This window comes from Pyrus communis, chromosome 3, assembly GCF_041283825.1.
Source record: "Pyrus communis isolate YQ-2024b chromosome 3, ASM4128382v1, whole genome shotgun sequence".
In the NCBI taxonomy this organism is placed as follows: domain Eukaryota; kingdom Viridiplantae; phylum Streptophyta; class Magnoliopsida; order Rosales; family Rosaceae; genus Pyrus; species Pyrus communis.
Genome location: NC_142567.1, coordinates 8,999,028 through 9,021,733, shown reverse-complemented (window position 1 = coordinate 9,021,733; position 22,706 = coordinate 8,999,028). Strand labels below are relative to the sequence as shown.

General features: G+C 38.2%; 1 protein-coding gene, 1 long non-coding RNA gene and 1 pseudogene across 3 annotated transcripts; 1 reads left to right on the top strand and 2 right to left on the bottom strand.

The window, feature by feature from the left end:
• The first annotated feature begins 6,274 nt into the window (after window positions 1-6,274).
• On the top strand, window positions 6,275-7,279 carry LOC137714462 (receptor kinase-like protein Xa21). The gene is made up of 2 exons (XM_088690900.1): window positions 6,275-6,656; window positions 6,728-7,279. Exons 1-2 carry the CDS (start codon window positions 6,290-6,292, stop codon window positions 7,084-7,086), a joined length of 726 nt encoding a protein of 241 aa, XP_088547026.1. The 5' UTR covers window positions 6,275-6,289; the 3' UTR covers window positions 7,087-7,279.
• On the bottom strand, window positions 7,257-8,960 carry LOC137714463 (inactive beta-amylase 4, chloroplastic-like; annotated as a pseudogene). The gene is made up of 6 exons (XR_015960382.1): window positions 8,955-8,960; window positions 8,651-8,897; window positions 8,497-8,565; window positions 7,827-7,892; window positions 7,484-7,638; window positions 7,257-7,360 (listed from the first exon to the last, which is right to left on the bottom strand). The product of XR_015960382.1 is annotated as an inactive beta-amylase 4, chloroplastic-like (transcript).
• Window positions 8,961-13,943: 4,983 nt separating this feature from the next.
• LOC148697869 (uncharacterized) lies at window positions 13,944-15,643 on the bottom strand. Its single transcript, XR_015960629.1, has 3 exons — window positions 14,937-15,643; window positions 14,583-14,837; window positions 13,944-14,232 (listed from the first exon to the last, which is right to left on the bottom strand). It is a non-coding gene; the product is annotated as an uncharacterized LOC148697869 (long non-coding RNA).
• Window positions 15,644-22,706: the final 7,063 nt, after the last annotated feature.

Below are 22,706 nucleotides of genomic sequence, written 5' to 3'. Positions count from 1 at the left end.
AAAAGTCGAGAACAGGGTGAAAGCTTGAGTTGGTTCTCCCCCATAAACCTAATAGAAGGTTGCTTCCATTGCTTGGGAACCTCTTGATATTCGTTGGTATAAGCTTAGTGTTGATGGTTCAAGATTGATGAGGATGGAGTTCTCTGCCAATTTGGGACAAGGGGATTTTATTGACACAAGTGTTTGTTGTCACTTTGTTCTAACAAAATCTAGTTGATAGCTATTATCCTCTTGATACTTGATACAATTGTGAGCAGATGCAAAACATTGATGAGGCAATTGGTTAGATGTGAGCTGAGCTGAAGCATGAAGCATATTTTCAGGGAGCGGAATTGTGTTGCTCATCAGTTGCCAAAGTGGAGTTTTAATATGGATCTCGGCATCTTTGTCTTCAATAACCCCCCATGCGGCCTGCCTAGATTGGATCAACTCTCGTAGATGATTTTCTTGGCATTGCAAAGTTGCATTTTGCTTGTACAGATGTTTTACGTTATGTTCTTCAAATGTCTTCATTTGAATGGAACTAAGATTAAAATGGAATGACACCAAAATACAATTGGAAAATAGAGAGTTGGAAGATAAAGTTGGAACAATTGATTTCCTTCTTATAAGAACAAGCAAAGTGCAAAAATTTGAAAATTGATCCATTTCCTTCTCTCGTTACTTCTTACTCTTAGTAAATCAGACACAAAGACATAAGCTAAATTCTCAATGTGTATGTAGTCGTCAACAATGCAGAATTATCAGAGAGATACCCACTTTCAACAACACCGATACTGTCGATGTGGGAGTGGGGTTAACATATTTAAAACTCTTCTTTTCTCATTGATACGGTCGATGTGGGACATTTCAACATGCATCCTCACGTGAGACCCAATTAGTGGGTCACACATGGGAGATCCACACATGGACAACCACGTAAAGTCAAGGGGACTCACCCAACACGTAGGGCCAAAGGACCACTATCATCGTGCGAGGCCAATGGGACCCATCCATCACGTGGCAATACAGTACGTGCCTATTCCTTGGTTCTAATACCATGCTAATTAGGCCTTATCTTAGGGTTTAATTCTGTGATATTATTCTTCTCACCAAGGAGGAAAATATATATTGTATAAAATTGATTTACAAGGAAAGAACATATATCTTAATTACATCCTGATTACAAGGACCCAAACAAGTAACTAAACTAATTACAAAGGTCAACTCTCCAACACTCCCCCTCAAGTTAGTGCATAAATGTCGTTCATGCCCAACTTGACGAGAGAGTTGTAGAACGCTTGACTTGCAACTTTAGTTAAGATGTCCGCTAATTGATCCTTTGATTTTAGGAACAGGAATTGAATAATATTCCCATTCAACTTCTCCTTAATGAAGTGTCTGTCAACTTCCACATGTTTTATGGGATCATGTTGGATTGGATTATGTGAGATAGCAATAGCTGCTTTATTATCACAAAACAAATCGGATGCCAACTTTGAAGGACACCTAAGCTCTGCAAGTAACCTCCAAAGCCATAATAGTTCACATACTCCTTTTGCCATACCCTTATATTCCGCCTCTGCACTTGATAAAGCAACCACTTTCTGTTTCTTACTCTGCCAAGTCACTAAATTTCCCCCCACAAATGTAAAGTATGCAGATGTGGACCGCCGATCAGTAATGTTCCCTGCCCAATCTGCATCAGTATAACCTTCTATCTAGCAATGACCATTCTTGGAAAACATGATGCCTCTACCCGAGGAGGATTTTATATCGTAGAATGCATTCAACCACACCCATATGTGTATCATTCGTGGAATGCATGAACTGACTACCAACACTTACTGCATAAACCTTTGATAACGATCTCTATTAGTGGGAACTTGAACAGGGTGCATGACAATGTGGTGATTTTGGACAATGGGAGTGTAAGCCAATTTACAATCAAGCATTCCAGTTTCGGCTAACAAGTCTAGAACATATTTTCTTTGAGGTAGAAATATACCCTGTTTAGATTGAGCTACTTCTATCCCCAAGAAATATTTCAATCGACCAAGATCCTTCATCTCAAACTCAGTTGCTAGGTAATCTTTCAACCTTGAGATTTCCTCTTTATCATCACCCGTAACAATCTATCATCCACATAAATAATACGTGCCATCAATTTACCCATTTGACGTTTCAAGAAAAGTGTATGATCAGAATTACTCTACATGAACCCATATTTCCTCATAGCCGTCCAGAACCTACCGAACCATGCCCGAGGTGATTGTTCTAATCCATACAATGCCTTATTCAACTTGCACACCACTTTGGGCTGTGAAACCGATGCATAACCAGGTGGAATATCCATATACACTTCTTCTTTAAGATTACCATGTAAGAAAGCATTTTTCGCATCAAATTGTTGTAATGGCCAATCCAAGTTAGCTGCCAACGAAAGTAACACTCTTATCGTATTAATCTTTGCTACTGGGGAAAATGTTATTGTATAATCAACACCATACATCTGAGTGTATCCCTTGACCACCAATCGTGCTTTGTATCGTTCAATGGACCCATCAACTTTATACTTGTACCCATCGACATTCGTCTGTATTCTTTCCTCGGGGTAACAGAACTAAATCCCATGTTTGATTTTTCTGAAGTGCATCCATTTCTTCCTCCATTGCCTTGGTCCTTTGATTATCATATAGTGCCTCTTTGAATGAACTAGGTGTGCTATCATTGAATATTTGTTGTACAAAAGCTTTGTCGAGCTCCAATAATTTATGTGATGAGACATAGTTGGCAATGGGGTATTTAGAGCCTTTCGTTGTTTTTGGTGAATATTGATTGGGTGGCTTTCCGTGGTTGTGCCTGAAAGGTAACTGATAATTCGAAACATCGGATACATCAACAAGGATAATAGAGCTTCCCTTATGAATATTCTCAGGATGATGGTCATCTGGTGGTACTATATTTGGAGATGAGGGGAAGTAGTATCAGTAGACCTCTCAAGATAGGCAAGTGGCAGAACTGTTGTTGTGGGTGAGGACAGCACTGCCGTGCCTGCCGGTGGTTCCATAGGCAGCGATGCTGCTTCTGTTGGTTGGGCTGGCAATGCAACCAATGTAGGCTCGATTGCTGGCTAAGCTAGCAGTGGCAGCAAAAGATTAATGGTAACATCCATGGTCCAATCCTGCTCGTAATACAGTGTCTCCCCCTGAAAAGTAGGGTTGGAAGAAGTCGAAGAGTAATACATCTCAGACTCGGAAAAATTAACATCTATGGTAGTCTACATCCGACAGGAATGAGGGTGGTAGCAATAGTCCCTTTCTAATGTAATCTATACCCCATAAAAATACAACGGAGAGCACACGAGTCAAGTTTCGTCCGTTGATTTTTATGTAGATGAACAAATGCGACACATCCAAAAACTCGTGGTGGAAGCATCAAAATGGACAATAGAGGCATGAATGTAGCAAGCACTTGTAAAGTGTAAGAAAATCCAATACCCTAGATGGCATGCGGTTGATAAGGTAAGTGGTAGTTTGAAGAGCAATATCCCAAAATGAACGGGGAACATGCGCCCCAATCAATAGTGATCTAGCCATTTCTAATAGATGACGGTTTTTGCACTCAGCCACCCCATTTTGTTGAGGAGTCTGAAGACAAGTAGTCTTATGGAAGATTCCGTGATTAGTTAAATAATGTGTAAAATCTCTACTAACATATTCACCGCCATTATTAGAATGCAAAATCCAGATTTTAGAAGAAAATTGTGTCTGAACCATGGTGTGGAATGTCTTAAAGGCCAAAAACACATCACTTTTATGCTTAAGAAGGTATAACCATGTCATCTGTGTGCAATCATCTATGAAAGTAACAAACCACCTAATACCAGATGAAGTAGTAATTGGAGATGGTCCCCAAACATTTGAATGAACAAGACCAAAAGGAATAACACTTTTATTAAAATTCAACGGATAAGAAACACGATGACTCTTGGCAAGTATGCAAGTGTCACATTTAAAGTCTGAAACCGAACAACCAACAAATAAATCCGGAAACATATGTTGTAATTAACCAAAAGATGGATGATCCAAACGGTGATGCCACAACCATATATGATGCCGCTTATGATCAACGGCTCCTTGGGCAAGATTAACCCATCATGTACTGACATCATCCACAAAATAGAGATCCCACTCTTAGTACCACGATCAATGATCTCCTTCACGAGAATATCTTGAATAAGACCCTCTTAGTACCACAAAATAGAGATTAACCCGTCATGCACTCGAAGAAATTGATCTGAGAAGTAACCAACTATCAGGTACGTACGTAGCACCATTACCAACCACCTAGGCATATAAATTAGTGTTGCTTGCTCTATTACATTAACATCTATATTATAAATTGTATAACAATCATCTCGTTTGTTTCTTTTCCCTTCTTTTTTGTTGGCATGCATGCACATATTTAACAGGTAGCATACCAAGGGAAATCGGCAACTTAACAATGGTGAAGGGCATATACCTTGATGACAACAAGTTCGAAGGTATACTATATGACTTAAGTTTTGTTACATACATACATACATACATACATAGATACACACACACACACACACACACACACACACAAGCCCATTCTTAGCTGGGATCTTGTTTAACTTCAACAAAAAATGAGATGAAAGGACTATCCTAGGATCGTATTTACCGTGTAAGACCCTTGTATTCTAGAGCAAAAAAGAGATCCTATATAGTGAGTACATGGTCCTTAGAATGTATCCCACTTTTGCTACGGTACAACAGGATTCCCACTAAGAAGCTGCTCCTATATATGTGTACATGATTTTAACAATATACATAGAACTTCCGAATGAGACAGGCAGTTTAGGTCAGCTAGAGGAGTTGTTTGTGCAGTACAATGCCCTAACAGGCTCTACTTTTGTGCCTGTCCTTAACATATCTTCTTTGACTACTTTGGCTTTGAGCAACAACAACATGAGTGGCAGTCTTCCAGATAATATAAGTCAGCATCTTTCGAGTATTCAACAACTTTATTTGGATGGAAACTAGCTTGACGGTCTGATTCCCTCCAAACTGTGGCAATGCAAAGAGCTTCGTGAAATCTCATTTCTATCTAACAATTTCCGTGGAAGCATACCCAAAAGTCTTGGCAATTTGACCTACTTAACCGACATTATTCTTACTGAGAATAATTTAAAAGGTAATAAATTTGGGGGCGTTTCATAATCAATTTTTTTTTAGTTTTTAGTTAAACTAAAGTTACAAAGTTAATATGAACGTGCTGAAATTGTGACAAGTACAATACCGAATGAGATTGTTGATCTTCCACAGTTAGAGACTTTGGGACTGGAGATTAATAATCTCAATGGTGTCATCCCATTCAAACTCTTCAATAAGTCCACGATAAGAAAAATAGGGCTTTCTTTTAATCAGTTATCAGGTGGCCTCCTAGCAAACATAGGTCTTAATGTTCCAAACCTAGAACTCCTTAACCTAGCCCAAAATATCCTCGTGGCCGGACTACTCCCTAACCTCTCCAATGCTTCCAAGCTCTGGGAGCTAGGCATGAGCGAAAACTCATTTACCGGGTTTCTTCCTAGCACATTCTGTTCCTTGAAAAACCTCGAGTACCTTAACTTGCGCTCGAATAATTTGACAATTGATGCTTGGCAAACAATTATTTAGAAGGCCTTATTCCCGGTTCATTTGAAACCTTATTAAGCCTAGAATTCTTGGATTTGTCCAAAAACAATCTATCTGGAGTGATCCCAAAGTCATTGGAAGCACTCTTGTATCTCAAGCATCTGAATTTGTCTTTTAACAAACTCCAAGGAGAAATTCCAACCAGCGGGCCTTTTGGAAACTTCTCTGCTGATTCATTTGTATCAAATAGTTCACTCTACGGTGCTTCCCGACTCCATGTCCACTGTGCAAAAATAGAACAAAAGTTAAGCCAAATTGGAGGAAAGCTAAATATATCATCTCAAGGGTCATATCAGTAATACTCCTAGCGGCCGCTGCATTTATTATGATACTATGCAAGAAAAGGAATGTCGAAGTTGTTAGAGAAACTGCCTCGCTACATCAAGTTCTTTGGAGAAGGGTTTCGCCCCTAGAACTTGTAAAGGCAACAAATGGATTTCATGAGAGTAACTTACTAGGCATGGGGGGTTTTGGCTCAGTATACAGAGGAAAGCTTTCAGACGAGTTAGATATCGCCGTCAAGGTTTTCAATTTACGACGATATGGAATGTGAAATGCTAAGCAATAGTTTTGATAAGGAATCTGAAATGCTAAGCAATATCCGTCACCGAAATCTTATTAAAATCATAAGTTGCTGCGATGAACTTGATTTCAAAGCCCTTATACTTCAATTGATGCCTAATGGAAGCCTCGAAAAGTGGTTGGATTCTCCAAACCGCTCCATGACTGTGGTGCAGAGGTTAGACATAATGAAAGATGTTGCATTGGCACTGGAATATCTTCATCATGGTTACTCGATACCTATCATTCATTGTGATGAGAAACCAAGCAATATACTACTAGATGATGATATGGTTGCACATGTTGCTGATTTTGGCATTGCAAGACTCATCGGCGGTGGAGATTCGATGACAGAAACCATGACCCTAGCCACAGTTGGATATATGGCTCCAGGTGATGTATTTTCTCAATTTTACTTATAATTTTCATTTTATCATAATTAAATTCACATACAAATTTTGCAGAGTTTGGGATGGAAGGAAGCGTTTCGACAAGAGGGGAAGTGTATAGTTTTTGTATTGTACTCCTGGAGACATTCACAAAAAGGAAGCCAACAGACGAGATGTTTGTTGGGGAAATGGATTTAAAGCAATGGATTGCAGATTCATTATTTCTAGATGCTGCAATAGGTGAAGTTATGGGTGCCGATATACTTGGGACGGAGGAAGATGGTGATTTCATGAGCAGGAGGGATTGCTTATCATCCGTTATGAGATTAGCCTTAGCTTGCTCTGCAGCATTGCCGGGAGAGAGGATTAACATGAAAGATGTCGCAATCACACTCACCAAAATCAAGACTAAGTATTTGAAGAACTGTGGATGAGCGAACTCTTAGTTCTTTATGTTCTCTATATTTTCGGATCCATTTTCTTATTGTTGTTTTCAATCTGCAAAGACTATATTATTTTCTCATAGTGACGGATATGACAATATGACGATATTCCTAAAATTGAAATGCTGTAACTGGATTTGTCAATGCAATGAGACTAGTAGTACCAAAATTGCAATTCCAATTATTCTTGCCATATTTGGTAGTAAAGCATTCAGTTTCTACAGCCAACCAAATCCTTTTCAAAATTTTACCAACTCAAGAACGCCTATCATGGGAACACAAAGTTATTTCAGTCAACATATCACGAAGCTACACACTTCTGCACATGCCCTTGACAAAAAATTATAGGGCAGTGAGGCTACTCCTCTAGGTAGTTCAATAAACTTACTGGTAAGTTAGGTTTTTTGGCTGCTTTAACAAAAGGAACGAAGTACTCCAATTTTCAGCCCTAAAGATCTTATCATTCATTCTCAAAAACGTAAATGATCTTACTGCTTCGGCTTGGGAATGGTAACAGTTAGCATGTGTTTGCAATAAACCAAACTGCAAGAGAAAAGAAAACGCGTGAATACGCAGGACAGAATGGGCAAAAGAAAAAGTGGTGAACTATTAAATGCTATCAGAAGCCATGTGTTTCTAGTTATATGACATTTGCAATATCCAATATATGTCTAATAGAAATAAATGGTACCTGAAATTTTCTTTTGTTATTGAGCAAAAGATGAATTTACCCTGTCAAATCGTTCATCGGTATTTCTCCCAATCAAATGTACCCTTTTCTTTGAAACACTCCATATCTGGTGCAAATCGAATCATGTTAGGTAACATTGGAATTGTATAATATTTTAAATATACAATAAACAAAGCATAAGGCCAGACAATTTATAGAAGAAAGCCATCAAATAGCCACCACTACCACCACCCAACGGTGGAAATGGACAGACCCTGCCAATCCAAAGTAGTAAGATACTGATATACGGTATAGTGATTCAATTCTATATTTGTTCTCTATTAATATCAAATTTGTATTTCAAATTTCAATAAAACAGAAAATGATTATTGATGACCTTGTCATATGTTTCTTCTGTATTATCCGGCCAAGACAACCCAATTAAAACTATAGATTTACCTCATAATGAATTATAAAATACTAAAAGAAACCTAAAAAACTGATCAATAATACCCAATATCTGTAATACTAAAAATGCTCATATTGGCCCGTTCCAAGCCCATGTTGAACCCCGAGACCCTGCACGATCTGGCGTGCCAACCACAGCAGCATGGGCTAGTCCTACGTAACTTAAAAGCTTGAATTATACAAAAAATATCTAAAGTAAGTCCAAAATAAGTGCCAAGAAAACAACAACCTAAGGAAGCATTATTTATCAACAGGCCTCGTACCTGTTAGAGTAATCCTTCTGGGCTACAAAGACAGGATGCGGGTTATCACCATCCATCATTTCTAAGCAGCTGTAATAAGATATTTAGTATGTGAACTTATCTGGTTGAACAACGAACAAAATTCCAGTCAGAACCTTCAAACTTAGAATCTTACAGAACATGCAAAGCAGCTCCATGACGAGACAAAAGTGAAGCAACATGATCATAACCATCTCTAACAGCAGTGTTGTAGTATCCTGCTGTAAGTTCAGCACGGTGTGCCATCGCCTGATACCACCAATTTTAGCCACCAATATGATTGAAGTTTGCATGTTTTCTTGATATTTCTTCAGAATGTTAGCTGCCCTTGCAAGAATATCATCTGCATGATGGAGCAACCTACCACTGTCAGATCTCCTAAGCTCCACAGTGTTTTCCAATAAATTTAATCATGTTATGCCAAGTAATGCATGATAAACAATCATAATATAATTTAATTTTCCACTTATGCTCCACAATTGCCCTTAGTTTACTAACCAATACATCCTATGATGATTTTTTTTTCCTCTCTAGAAGACAAGCATCAATGCATTTTCATTCTTAATCAAATTGAATTAACTTAGTGCAGTTTCTTAAAAACCCGTTCCCTTGTCATGACTTCATATTAAATCATTAAAACATATCTACTTTTTAATCATGTTGTGTAAGAGTAGTTAAGACTTAAGTAGCAAACAGTCTGCAAGTACAACCCCTAGAAGCAAATAAAGTTAGTTATAAGAAAAGTTCCAGTAAAGATTGAAAATATATATTGTAGGTCCATGTTGTTTACATGCACCTACACAAAAATGTTGCCTGGCTAATGAAACACAACTTCAATTCAGCGTTTGCATTTCATTCTAAGTGGTAGTTTGAGGATGAAATGTGCATGAACAGAACGATAAAAGCAATTATGTCATGCAAGTTACACTAGGCTTTAGCTATGCAGAAATTTTTCATGGGAAATAATTAAGCAAGCTGCTTTCATCAGTTTCATACAAGGAAAAAACACCCATAATCAGAAAGAAAGCTTTCCTCTCCCTCTCCAAAGAAATGAACTTCAGATGGGAGACTGTTGTAACAGCCAGCCTTTTGTGGTCCCTTCTCTTCCCACTGAGGTTTTCCTTCCTTGCGTGCAGCCATCTTTAGGTCACCCATCCTAAAAGGAACAAGGTTGTAAATAGTAAAAATTCAACAACAACCAAATTTCCGTCAGAGGAATGAAAGATTTTTAACATACATGTACTTGTCATAGCACTGGCATTCACCGATTCCAGGAAACTTCCACCTACCATTAGCCAAAGGATGTGCAGGATATCTGTGTGAGCAATGTTGAAAGTACAACACCAGCCCAATAATTAAGGACTAGCCCATTTGAAATCATGAATGAGAATATGCTAGAAAACTCTAGCAAAATACTATGTCGGTGGTACCAGCTAGAAGGTTTTGGAGATTCAAATATGCATGGGAGATGGATGATGCATGAACTGAAAATGCTAGACAATTCTAGCACCATAGTCGGTTACCTATCTAGAATTATCTAAACAAATATCTTAAGATTGTTGTAATGGAATGTTAGTGAAAATTCTAGAAAGAAATATAAGTTAATGGCTGGAAATGCACAAGCCAAGTCCACCGACTTTGGCTAGGTCGGTTATGCCATGTATAAATAGAAGGTACTGCTATGTGTGGTGTTGTAAGCTTGTAATCAACAAACCAACCAAGCAAGCTTGTAAGCAAACAAGTGAGAGTGAGAAGAAAGAATAGTCTTGTAAGAGTGTGAGTGCTCTAGAGTTTGTCTCTAGAAAGTGAGTAAGTGTCATAGCTTCTCAAGAATGTCTTTGATAGTTTGTGTTGTAATATTTTGTTTGTGTAATACAAGTAATTTGTTTACTTGTATTGTCTCTCCAACACTTGTGTTAGAGTTATGTACTCTAAGTTTTTTTCCCCCAACAATTGGTATCAGAGCGGTACGATTAGGGACCGTCTCTATTAAAGCTTTTGAGAATCGTGAGAAGTTTAGTACTTCGCAAGATTATTCGTTAATCTTGTTTGGCTTATCGAAGCTCTGCCGACACGATGGGAGACCTTCAAGTTGTTGGAGGAATCAAGAAGTTGAACAACAAAAATTACAACACGTGGGCGACGTGTATGGAGTCTTACCTACAAGGCCAAGATCTTTGGGATGTCGTCGGCAGTAATGAAGTTACGCAGCCAGAAGAAGACACCAGCGGCACTTTGAGGAAGTGGAAGATCAAGGCAGGTAAGGCCATGTTTGCCTTAAAAACCACAGTTGAAGATGACATGTTAGAGCACATACGGAAGGCCAAGACACCAAAAGAAGCATGGGACACCTTCGCCACACTCTTTTCAAAGAGGAACGATACAAGACTGCAGCTTCTCGAGAACGAGTTGTTATCAGTGGCCCAAAGGGACATGAGGATTGCGCAGTATTTCCACAAGGTAAAGTCTATTTGCCGTGAAATTTCTAAATTAGATCATATTGCTGCCATTGTAGAATCCAGGATAAAAAGAATAATTATCCATGGATTGAGACCCGAATATCGAGGCTTCGTTGCCACTGTACAAGGATGGCCGACCCAACCATCACTTGTTGAGTTCGAGAATTTGCTTGCCGATCAAGAAGCTTTGGCAAAGAAAATGGGAGGGGTCTCGTTAAAAGGTGAGGAGGAAGCGCTCTACACCAAAAGTAAAGGCAGCTTTAAGCAGCGTGCTGGTGGTGGATCTAAAAGAAATGGTGACAAGGAAAAAGGTCATCAATGAGGAGGGAGTTCTCGGCCAGGGGGAGCTCCGAAGTATCACGGCAACCGTGGTCAGTCCCAGAATAATAAAAGATTTAAGGGCAAGTGTTACAATTGTGGAAAGAATGGTCACATGGCGAAGTATTGCTGGTTCAAAAGGCCTGCAGAAAGTAACGTCGCCAACTCAGAGAAGAAAAGTGAAGATGATTGGGACGTCATTGCGTCTCTAGCCCTGGAGGAAGAATGGGATGGTGAAGCATCTATTGCTACAGAGAAGAAAGAGTCAGCTCTCACAACAACAAGTCTGGAGTCAATTGACTACCAGAATGATTGGATCGTGGATTCAGGCTGCTCAAACCATATGACAGGTGATGAGAAAAAGTTACAAAGTCTGACTGAGTACAAATGAGGCCGCTTAGTGGTGACGGCTAATGACTCGAGGCTACCGATTGCTCACATCGGTAAAACAGTAATTGAGCCCCGATACAGCACTAACCATGTGCCGCTTCAAAATGTCTACCATATTCCAGGTATGAAGAAAAATCTGCTTTCAGTGCCGCAACTGACGTCATTGGGAAATTATGTCTTGTTTGGTCCACGAGATGTGAAGGTGTATCGACACCTCAAGATCTTAGGGACACCAACAATGGAGGGACGGCGACTGCAGTCAGTCTATGTAATGTCAGCAGAAACTGCATACATAGACAAGACAAGGAAGAACGAGACAGCAGATTTATGGCACATGAGATTGGGACACGTTAGCTATCTCAGCTTGACGTGAGAATAGACACGGTTTGTGCAGGATGCCAGTATGGTAAAGCACATCAACTACCATACGAAGAGTCAAAGTTTAAAGCGAAAGAGGCGTTGGAGTTGGTTCATTCTGAGGTGTTCGGGCCCGTCAAGCAACCATCGATAAGTGGGATGTGATACATGGTGACGTTCATTGATGACTTCTCGAGGTATGTGTGGGTTTTCTTTATGAAAGAAAAATCTGAAACATTTTCAAAATTTAAAGAGTTTAAGGAGACAATTGAAGGAGAAGTAGGAAAGAAGATCCGTTGCATACGCACAGATAATGGAGGAGAATATACCTCGAATGAGTTTTCCAAGTATCTACAAGAATGTAAAATACGTCACCAGTTCACCTGTGCCAATACGCCACAACAGAATGGCGTAGCGGAAAGAAAGAACCGGCATCTTGCAGAAATATGTCGAAGTATGCTCCATGCCAAGAATGTACTAGGAAGGTTTTGGGCCGAAGCAATGAGAACTGCAGCTTATGTGATCAACAGGCTTCCTCAACCTAGGTTAGAATTTTTCTCACCCTTTGAGAAACTGTGGGATATGAAACCTACAGTTAGTTACTTTCGAGTCTTTGGCTGTGTGTGCTACGTATTTGTTCCAAGTCATTTACGTAGCAAGTTTGACAAGAAGGCAGTCCGATGTATCTTTGTGGGATACGACAGCCAAAGAAAAAGGTGGAAATGTTGTGATCCTACGAATGGAAGGTGTTACACATCACGAGATGTGGTGTTTAATGAAGCATCTTCTTGGTGGTCCTCAGAAAATGAGGCGTTGCCTGATTCAAGAGAGATAGAAGATAAGTTGCAGCAAAAGATGGGGGAGCAAATTGTTCGAATCCAATCGAGACCTGATGAGTCTGAAGATTCGCTTGATGGTGATGATGTTGAGCAAGCAATGCCCCAAAACCCTTGCCAAGATGACATATATCAACAACCAGAAGAAGATAGACCTAGTGAAGTGGAAGTATCAACTCCACAATCACAACTAAGGAGGTCAACAAGAATCCGGAGGCAAAATCCGAGATACGTCAACGTAGTCATAGAAGAAGAAGCAGCTGGACCTGAGTGCTTCAAAGTTGGGAGAAGAGGTCACTACAGCAGAGCTAAATCAAGCTTGGAATCTAGTGCCAAAGCAAAGAGATGTGAAACCCATATCATGCAAATGGGTGTGTAAGAAAAAGTTCCGTCATCAACTCAACATGGAGGAAAGAATGAGCTGGTGTTGAGGGGGAGTGTTGAAAGTACAACACCAGCCCAATAATTAAGGACTAGCCCATTTGAAATCATGAATGAGAATATGCTAGAAAACTCTAGCAAAATACTATGTCAGTGGTACCCGCTAGAAGGTTTTGGAGATTCAAATATGCATGGGAGATGGATGATGCATGAACTGAAAATGCTAGACAATTCTAGCACCATAGCCGGTTACCTATCTAGAATTATCTAAACAAATATCTTAAGATTGTTGTAATGGAATGTTAGTGAAAATTCTAGAAAGAAATATAAGTTAGTGGCTGGAAATGCACAAGCCAAGTCCACCGACTTTGGCTAGGTCGGTTATGCCATGTATAAATATAAGGTAGTGCTATGTGTGGTGTTGTAAGCTTGTAATCAACAAACCAACCAAGCAAGCTTGTAAGCAAGCAAGCGAGAGTGAGAAGAAAGAATAGTCTTGTAAGAGTTTGAGTGCTCTAGAGTTTGTCTCTAGAAAGTGAGTAAGTGTCATAGCTTCTCAAGAGTGTCTTTGATAGTTTGTGTTGTAATATTTTGTTTGTGTAATACGAGTAATTTGTTTACTTGTATTGTCTCTCCAACACTTGTGTTAGAGTTGTGTACTCTAAGTTTTTTTCCCCCAACAAGCAATGTAACAATGTTGCATAAGAAATCATTGGACTGGCTTCATGCTCGTAGTTCTAGTGTAACTATAACATACTTAAGTTCACCAGAAGGACCAAGACCAACACTAATTTCTTCTATTACAGTTCCGATTAACAATTCAAATTTCTTAGATAACTTGACATGAAATCTTCATAACATTGGAGGACAGTCCGTCCGCAAAAGAGAGGAACATGGTCAACTCCCAGTGTAAGATAATCATCATTGGAAAATCCATTTTGGTCCCAATAATATATATGCTTATTCTGATCACCAATCTGGGAGGAAAAAAAGAAGAGATCAACTTCTTTATCTAGATTCTAGATTCTAGATTCAAACTGATAGGTGTGTAATGAAGGCCAAACTACAGTTTTTCTTTCACATCTGTTTGCGTTGATAAACTTTTTAAGCATATCAAAGCTACAATCAAGTATGCTAATGGGGAACACAGTACCATAGCACGTTGCAGAGCATGAAACTGAAAAAACTTTGATACTATCTCTAGTCATCCAAATGGGTTTTGTTACTTAAAGTATGACCGGGTTAATTAAGCATTCCAATACAGCCATGTATATTGTACCATACTAATAACTTCAAATGGGATTTCAAAATATCAAAGAAGACAAACCTCTATGATCCAAAGTGGAAGAGTTACACCCCCTTTTCTGCTAGAAGAAGAGTTAACATTTGAGTGAAAAGACAAGGCAACATGCAACTTCAAACCTAACCTGAGTCAGATATCAGTTCGAAAAGCTCTTCATATAGAGGCCAATCATATGCAAGAGGAGAGAAACGCTCTATGATTCCCCATCAAACCTCAACTGCAATTCCGTGGACACATGTCAACTTGAGTGCTTTCAGAGATACAGTTAAGGCCTTGATTCTGAAACAACAGTAAATCGAGCAACATAGAAGGAGTTTCTGTCTCACTTGAAAGGAAACTAAATTAAAAAAATAAATTTAGAAACATTTTGAAACGTACATTTATATAACTTGAATTGGGAAGAGACCAAAATAGTTAGCTGCAACCTTGTAGCTAATCAAACTCCGTCGTTTAAAAGAGTATAACAATTAAATTAAGAATGAAAATGCATCATAGCCTCATCAACAGAAAGTCATAATAAAACTTACTTCCTAATCCTTGGACGCCTCGTACCATCACTGCAGAAGGCATCGACAGGCATCATCACATATATGGGAATTCTCTTATCTCGGGAAGATGGCAAGCAACAAATCATCTAATTATCACAGACACATTTATACAATCCAATTTGAACATTCAAAAGCAATAAAGTAGCTCAGAAACTTCTCGTCAAATCAATGAAAAGCATTTGCGTCTAAATTTCAGTAAACTCTACAGAAGCTCAAAAATTTTATAAATTTTCCTGCGTTTTCTCAGGAACCAAACAGACCGTGCAACTCAAAAGAAAACGGAAAAAAAATCGTAATTGTGTGAGATAAACCTGAGAATACTGTTTCCGTCAAGGGATAGGCTGCAGCGAGTGAAGAGGCTTTTTTAAAGACGGGAAAGGTTGAAACGTTTTGGAGGAGGTTTCGGCGGTCGGGCTTGTCGTCGAAACTGACTTCTCTGAAGCAGAAGAAGCTCCTCCTTGCTGTTATGCATTTGCAGACGACTGCCATTGCCCGCCATTGCCATTGATCACAGAGAATCTCTCAGCGATAGAGAGAGCAAATCCCAGTGTTTGTAATTTTCATTTGCAACTGAAATGTAGTGACCAACTCTCTATGTGTGGTATTTTTGGGTATCTGTTTAGTTTTGTGCCCATTCACACATTTATTTCTACTTCTCACATATCACTTATTAATTTATGTCATTTGACTGTTTCAATTGATCGACAACCGGGAAATAATAGAGATGTGTGAAAGGTAAAAAGAAGTGTGTGGATATATCACCACCCAAAATTATCTTTGTATGTATTTTTTATTTGTCAAAAGATATTTGTATTAGGATAATATCAGGTGACCAAATTTGCATGTGTTACCAATAAAAATAAACATTTTGATTTGATTCCTGATTTTTAAGTATTGAGTTACGAATCAACTTGCACTTTAGATTCCATACTTGTTCATAAACACGCAAAAAGTTGAGAATTGGGTGAAAGCTTGTGTTGGTTCTCCCCCATAAACCTAATAGAAGGCTGCTCCCATTGCTTGGGAACCTCCTGATATTCGTTGGTATAAGCTTAATGTTGATGGTTCAAGATTGGTGCGGGTGGAGTTCTCTGCCAATTTGGGACAAGGAGATTTTATTGACAAAGGTGTTTGCTGTCACTTTGTTCTAACAAAATCTGGTTGATAGCTATTATCCTCTTGATACTTGATACAATTGTGAGCAAATGCAAAACATCGATGAGTCAATTGGTTAGATGTGAGTTGAGCTGAAGTATGTTTTTAGGGAGCAGAATTGTACTGCTCATCAGTTGCCAAATTGGAGTTTTAATATGGATCTTGGCAGTTTTGTCTTCAATACCCCCCATGCGGCCTGCCTGGATTGGACAACTCTCGTAGATGATTTGCTTCGCGTTGCTAAGCTGTGTTTTGCTTGTACAGATGTTTTACGTTAGGTTCTTCGATGTCTTCATTATTAGCTAGTTTGAAAGGAAATAAGATTAAAATGAAATGACACCAAAATACAATTGGAAAGTAAGGACGGTACAAAAAATAAGTATTACACACTAATTCATTCCAAGGTACATTTCCATTAGCGAAACACTACTAGTTTTCAACGCTGGGACGCTACATTGTATTCAAACAAATCCACGACTTCCTCAGGTCTTACTTGTGCATATAATCGCCAACTTACAAAAATAAGACTGTCTAATAGATTCCTAAACTCGGGTTTAGCAGACTGATGATGGTAGTCATAAGTAGCAGCTCCAAGGGACAACATAAAAACCTAGGAAACTGGAAATTACGAGAATGAATTGTAAGCTTTGTTAGAGCTGCTCACTTGTTTAACACGTGCTTAAGGGATTGAGATCATAAGAGATTAGGATTGACTATACTTGTAAGCTATCAAGGAATGTATGTGGACTGATATATAGCTGAAGTAATTCTAATATGAGTAGATGTATCTGTACTGAATAGTATGGTTTCTGGTGATAAGGGTTATCAGTTCGATAGTTTGATAAGGATTACATGATGGGAAGTATCCTTATCAAACACCACCATTTAGGATATATAATAAGGTCCCCTGCTCTCACACTAATTACGCACAAAAAGATATCAAGCTCCATTGATTGTAACAGTGCATTCGGTATGTGTTGAGAGTAGAAGAACCCTTAGTTCATTGCAGCAATGGCGTCACAAGGTTAGTGGTTAATTTGGTATTGTGATTTACTTATTCCGCATATATTGATCTTACATTAGGTATTAGAGCTTTCACATACCAATTAACCCTAAGAGGAAACCATAAAAAATTGTTTTTTAAGCTTTTCAGGTTAAATACTAATTACGTATTATACAGGGAGAACATGTGTATGCATATGATAGCTAAGGCTATCTATGCAATATATATGATTCTCATTAAGAATACAAAATTAGTGTTGGCACTGGGATTGAAGCATCATCACTGATCATCTAAAGATGTTCAGTAGTCTATGTTTTGATCTCAAGTGGCATGGCACTTTACAATCCAAGGTATGAACATAGTTACTTCTTGCAATCCACAAAGGGTTGTAACAATGACTACAGAAAAACGTATGTTGGCTGTGAAGGTGCTATGATTAAAGAAAAATCTTCATATAACTCGTTAATCCAAGGGTTCTTGAGTCTATGATATAAAGAATGGGGATTAAAGATTAATATTTTTCAAGTTGCTGCCATGAACCCTAGTTCCATGAACCTCAACACTGTTGAACCATCACTGGTGTCAACTATAAGAAATGGAAACAAGACTTGGAAATCGTTCTGGGTGTCATGGGTATGGATTTAGCATTGAGAATTGAGGAACCCCGCTACCTGTCATTGGAAGCACTTCCAACCAAAGATCAAAGTATGAAAAGTGGCAAAAATCAAATCGAATCTCACTTATGATAATCAACGAACAATGACTGATGTTGTTCGTGGAGGATTCCCACAGGTAATGAATGCAAAAGAGTTCATGAAATCTATTGAGGAAAAGTACGAAGAGTCCAAGAAAACTGAAACTCGCAACCTCATGAATTCACTCACTAATCAGGTATGATGGTGAAGGAAGTGTGCGTCAATATATTCTCAAAGTCATCAACATTGCTTGGAAACTCAAAAATCTTGAGGTACCAATTTCTGAAACCTTTTTGGTCCATGTAATCATGAATTCACTCCCAGAATCATATACTCAGTTGAAAGTTTCTTACAATGCTTTGCAAGCCAAAGCCAAATGGGATGTGAATGAGTTAATTTCTATTTGCGTTGGGAAGGAAGTGAGAATTAAAAGGAGAGACTTGAAAAGGGTGAGTATGTGAACTATATTCAAGGTCGTACCACAAGAAACGGGTCCAAGGGTGCCAGGAAAGAAAATGCTAGAAATATTCCCATGTCTAGGACTTTCAAACTTAACAATTCTACCGTTTTCAAATGTTATTTTTGCCAAAAGGCAGGCCATATGAAGAGAAATTATCCCAAGTATGCATGGCTTGCAAAACAGGAGGCAAATAAAAGTAAAAATGTTTTTCAAATGTTTTTTGCTTGTTTTGAATCAAATTTAACTGATATGGCTACCAGTGTTTGGTGGCTTGGCTTTGGCTCTTCTATTCATGTAACAAATTCATTGCAGGACTTCATAATAGAGAGACCACCAAATAAGGATGAAGTCAAAAGTCTCATTTGACAATGAAATAAGAGTTGAAGTCATGGCAATAGGAACTATTAGGATAAAATTAGATTTTGGTTTTTGTTTAGAACTTGATAACGTGGTATATTAGAATGATATTAGTTTCATTTTGAAGTTGGTTTTGCTAGTTTTTTATTTTACTTTGAATAATAAAGGCTTCAACATTTTTTTTTTAACAATTCTTCTCATTAATGCACCGGTTCCTTATGTGATGGTATGTTCAAATCTCAATTAAATAAAACTGAAAATATTTTCAACATTGAGAAAGAAACCACACGACCAAAGAACTCTTCAAATCTTTGGGACAAGAGACTTGGTCATATTTTAAAAACTAGAATGGAACTTTTGATTAAAAACCAAATCTTGCCTCCATTGAATTTCAACGATTTTGAATTTTATATTGATTGTGTCGAGAAAAATGACAGGTAAAAGAAAAGAGGGTTCAACTAAGAGCAAACAACTTTTAGAAATAATCCATAGAGATATTTGTGGTCCTTTTCCCACACAAATAATTGAAGAAAATAAATATTTCATAACTTTCTTAGATGATTTTTCAGGCTACTGTTACATTTATTTGATTTCTGAAAAATCAAAAACCTTAGAAGTTTTCAAGATTTATACTATGAAAGATGCACACAAACTGTGGCAGACACCCTAGGCCTTTTGCTTTATTTTTACAAGAACATGAAATTGTAGCTCAATATATCATCCCTGGTACACCGGAGAAAAATGAAGTGGCTTAGAGAAGAATTAGAACCCTAATGGACATGGTAAGGAGTATGATTTGTAGGACTAATCTACCAAGTGCTTTTATCGAATTAGGGATGGACAATCATCAAAGCACTAGAACTAATAAATTCATATTTGAGGAAGATGGTGAAATGGGGAATAAGGTAGAATAATTACCGAATGCAGCAACAATGATTGAATTTCCAAATCAAGTGGAAGAAAGTGAGAGTAATTATAATGATGATTGTGTCATTCAGCATGGCAATTGTAATATTGACGTGGTGTTGCATAGTGAGCAGCAAAGTAAAGATCATGCAGGGTACGTGGAGGTGGCAGCTCCAAGTGGCAATGACCACTGACTGGAGCATGGCACTAAAATCAGGAAATCAAGAAGCAGGGGACGTGGGGTGTTGTTGAATGATGAATAACATGCAGGAAATCAGAAAGCACATGTGGAGGAAGCACTGCCAATGGCAGCAACCACTGACTAAACTAACCAGTTTTGGCAGTCGGTGATGCTCCAATGCTTTTGAGGAGATCAAATAGGGTAAGAAAGTCAACATTCTCATCAGATTTTGTGTATCTGGCAGAACCAGATTTTAATTTATCAGAGTTCGATGATCCTAGGACTTTCAAACAAGCCATCTCGGGTCCAAAAGCAAGCAAACAATTAGAAGCTATGGAGTCTGAATTATCATCAATGGAAGAAAACAAAGTATGGGAACTAGTGGAACCAAGAGAAGGCATGAAACCGAAAGGTTGTAAACGGGTGTTGAAGACCAAGAGAGACTCAAAGGGAAAATATAAAGAGACATAAGGTCAGATTGGTGGCCAAGGGTTTCATTCAAAGAGAAGGTACCGATTATAAAGAAACTTCTAGTCTCGTACCAACGAAAGATGCATTCAAAGTAATCATGACGATGGTGGCACATTTTGACTTGATTTGCATCAAATGAATTAAAAACAACTTTCTTAAATGGTGATTTGAAGGAAAGTATATATATACGACACAACCAGAGAGTTTGAAGGAGAAAGGGAGAGAGCATTTAGTTTATATATTGAAAAAACCAATCTATGGTTTAAAACAGGCGTCGAGACAGTGGTATTTAAAGTTCTATCGTGTTGTTAAGGATCATGGCCTTGTGGAAAACCCTTATGATGCCCGCATTTACTTGAATGTCAGTGGGAGCAATTTCATTATTTTGGTACTCAATGTTGACGACTTATTATTGGCAACAAATAGTTTGATTCTCTTAGATGATACCAAGTCAGTGAGTCCTCTTATGTGATCGGCATCGAGATTAAAAGAGAGAAAAGGAAAGAAAAAAAAGATTGTTAGGGTTGTCAGAGAGAAGTTACATTGAGAAAGTTTTAAAGAGATTCAACATGTCAGCATGCGGCACAACTGAAATGCCTATATCGAAGAGTGCTAAGCTAAGCAAGGAGCAATGTCCCATAAATAATTTGGAAAAGGAAATGATGAAGGATAATCATTACACATCATTAGTAAGGAGCTTAATGAATACTCAAGTTTGTACTAAGCCAGGCCTATCTTTTACCATCAGTTTTTTTTAGGGAGATTCCAGTCTGGTGCAGGAGAAGCACACTGGAATGCTAAGAAAAGAATTCTAAGGTACCTGCAGAAAACTAAGTCTCATATGCTGGTTTATAAGAAGACTGAAAACTTGGTCTTAGAAGGATACAATGACGCGAACTTTGCTGATTACCCAGATGATTTGAAATCAACTTCAAGCTATGTGTTTATGATGGCTAATGGAGCTGTCTCTTAGAGGAGTGCCGAGCAAGACGTCATTGCATTCTTCGACAATGGTGGTTGAGTACTTGTCTTGTTGTGAAATTGTGAAATAGGTAGTTTGGTTCAAGGATTTATCAATGGTCTTCGTATTGTTGACTCAATCTCAAGACTTATTCAGCTTTACTGTGATAATAGTGCAGTGATTTTCTTCACAAAGAACAATAAGACATACAATACTACAAGGAACCTGGAGATTAAGCTTCTTGTTGCTCATGAAAAGGTGATGATTGGTTTGGTTAAAATTAATTATTTGGAGACAGGTTCTATGATACCAGATTCGTTGAACAAGGCCATTACAATGGCAGTATTCAAGAAACATAGAAGGAAGATGGAAGTGCTAGAAGCTTTTGGTACTGCAGAACAGTGGGAGTTTTGATCATGTTTAATACATTTGTTCTTCGGCATTGGTTGATTCGGGTATTTTTGGAATATGCATTAAAGTATTTCTGGTGTAACAAGTAATGTCACCTAACCATTCCCATCCAAATGAAATTCATAAAAGAGTGCAAAAGAAAATTAAGAGGTTGTTACCCCTAAAAGTGCTTTCATAAAGCTGCTTGATTGTTCCCTGTACTTTTCTTGTACCTGAGAAATGCAAGGACAAAAAAGGAAGTATATGCAACCGCATCAAACAGACCACAAGTAAGAACAGTTGCCAACCTAAGTTTTGCAAGTTTTGAACTCATTTCAACGGAATTTGCCTGACGAAACATGTCAAATTATGAAGAGGAAAATCCAATTTATACGACTAGGAGGTTCATATTCTTATACATACAAGAAATTAACAATTCACTCAAAAAGAGAAGTAATTTCAGCAAAAGTGTTGGAATTTTGTATATTCATGTGAAAGCAAAGGGAAACACTATAAAAAGTAGGGCAGAAGCATTCTACGAACGAAATTCTGGAGATTAACATCCCAAGGGCTGCATAGAGCTCCCACACAACGACTTAGTTGAGTGAACTCTTTGATATTCCAAACTGATTTCTTGGTACAACTTACACTTTCTACAAGCATGAATTCCTTCTATATATACTTGGTCAATCAACTGTTCCTAAACATTTGGTTTGACATGAAAATCGTCTCTATGCATACATGTATTGTTAAGTTCACCCATTATTCATACAACATATCACCACATTCAACTTACAACTAATTAATCTTGCATTCACCAATGTGTTAAGCATTACGGAAATACAACATCGAAGACTATGAAAACTTACAAATGCAACTGAAGGAACACTTGAGTGAAGCTGAGACTCAGTAGTGGTTTTTGTGGAGAAATGCAAATGTAGGGAGCTACACGAGGAGGAGGATGAAGTTGCCAAATTCTTGGGGTGGAATCTACTTTTGTGTCTGCTTTTTTTTCAGTTGT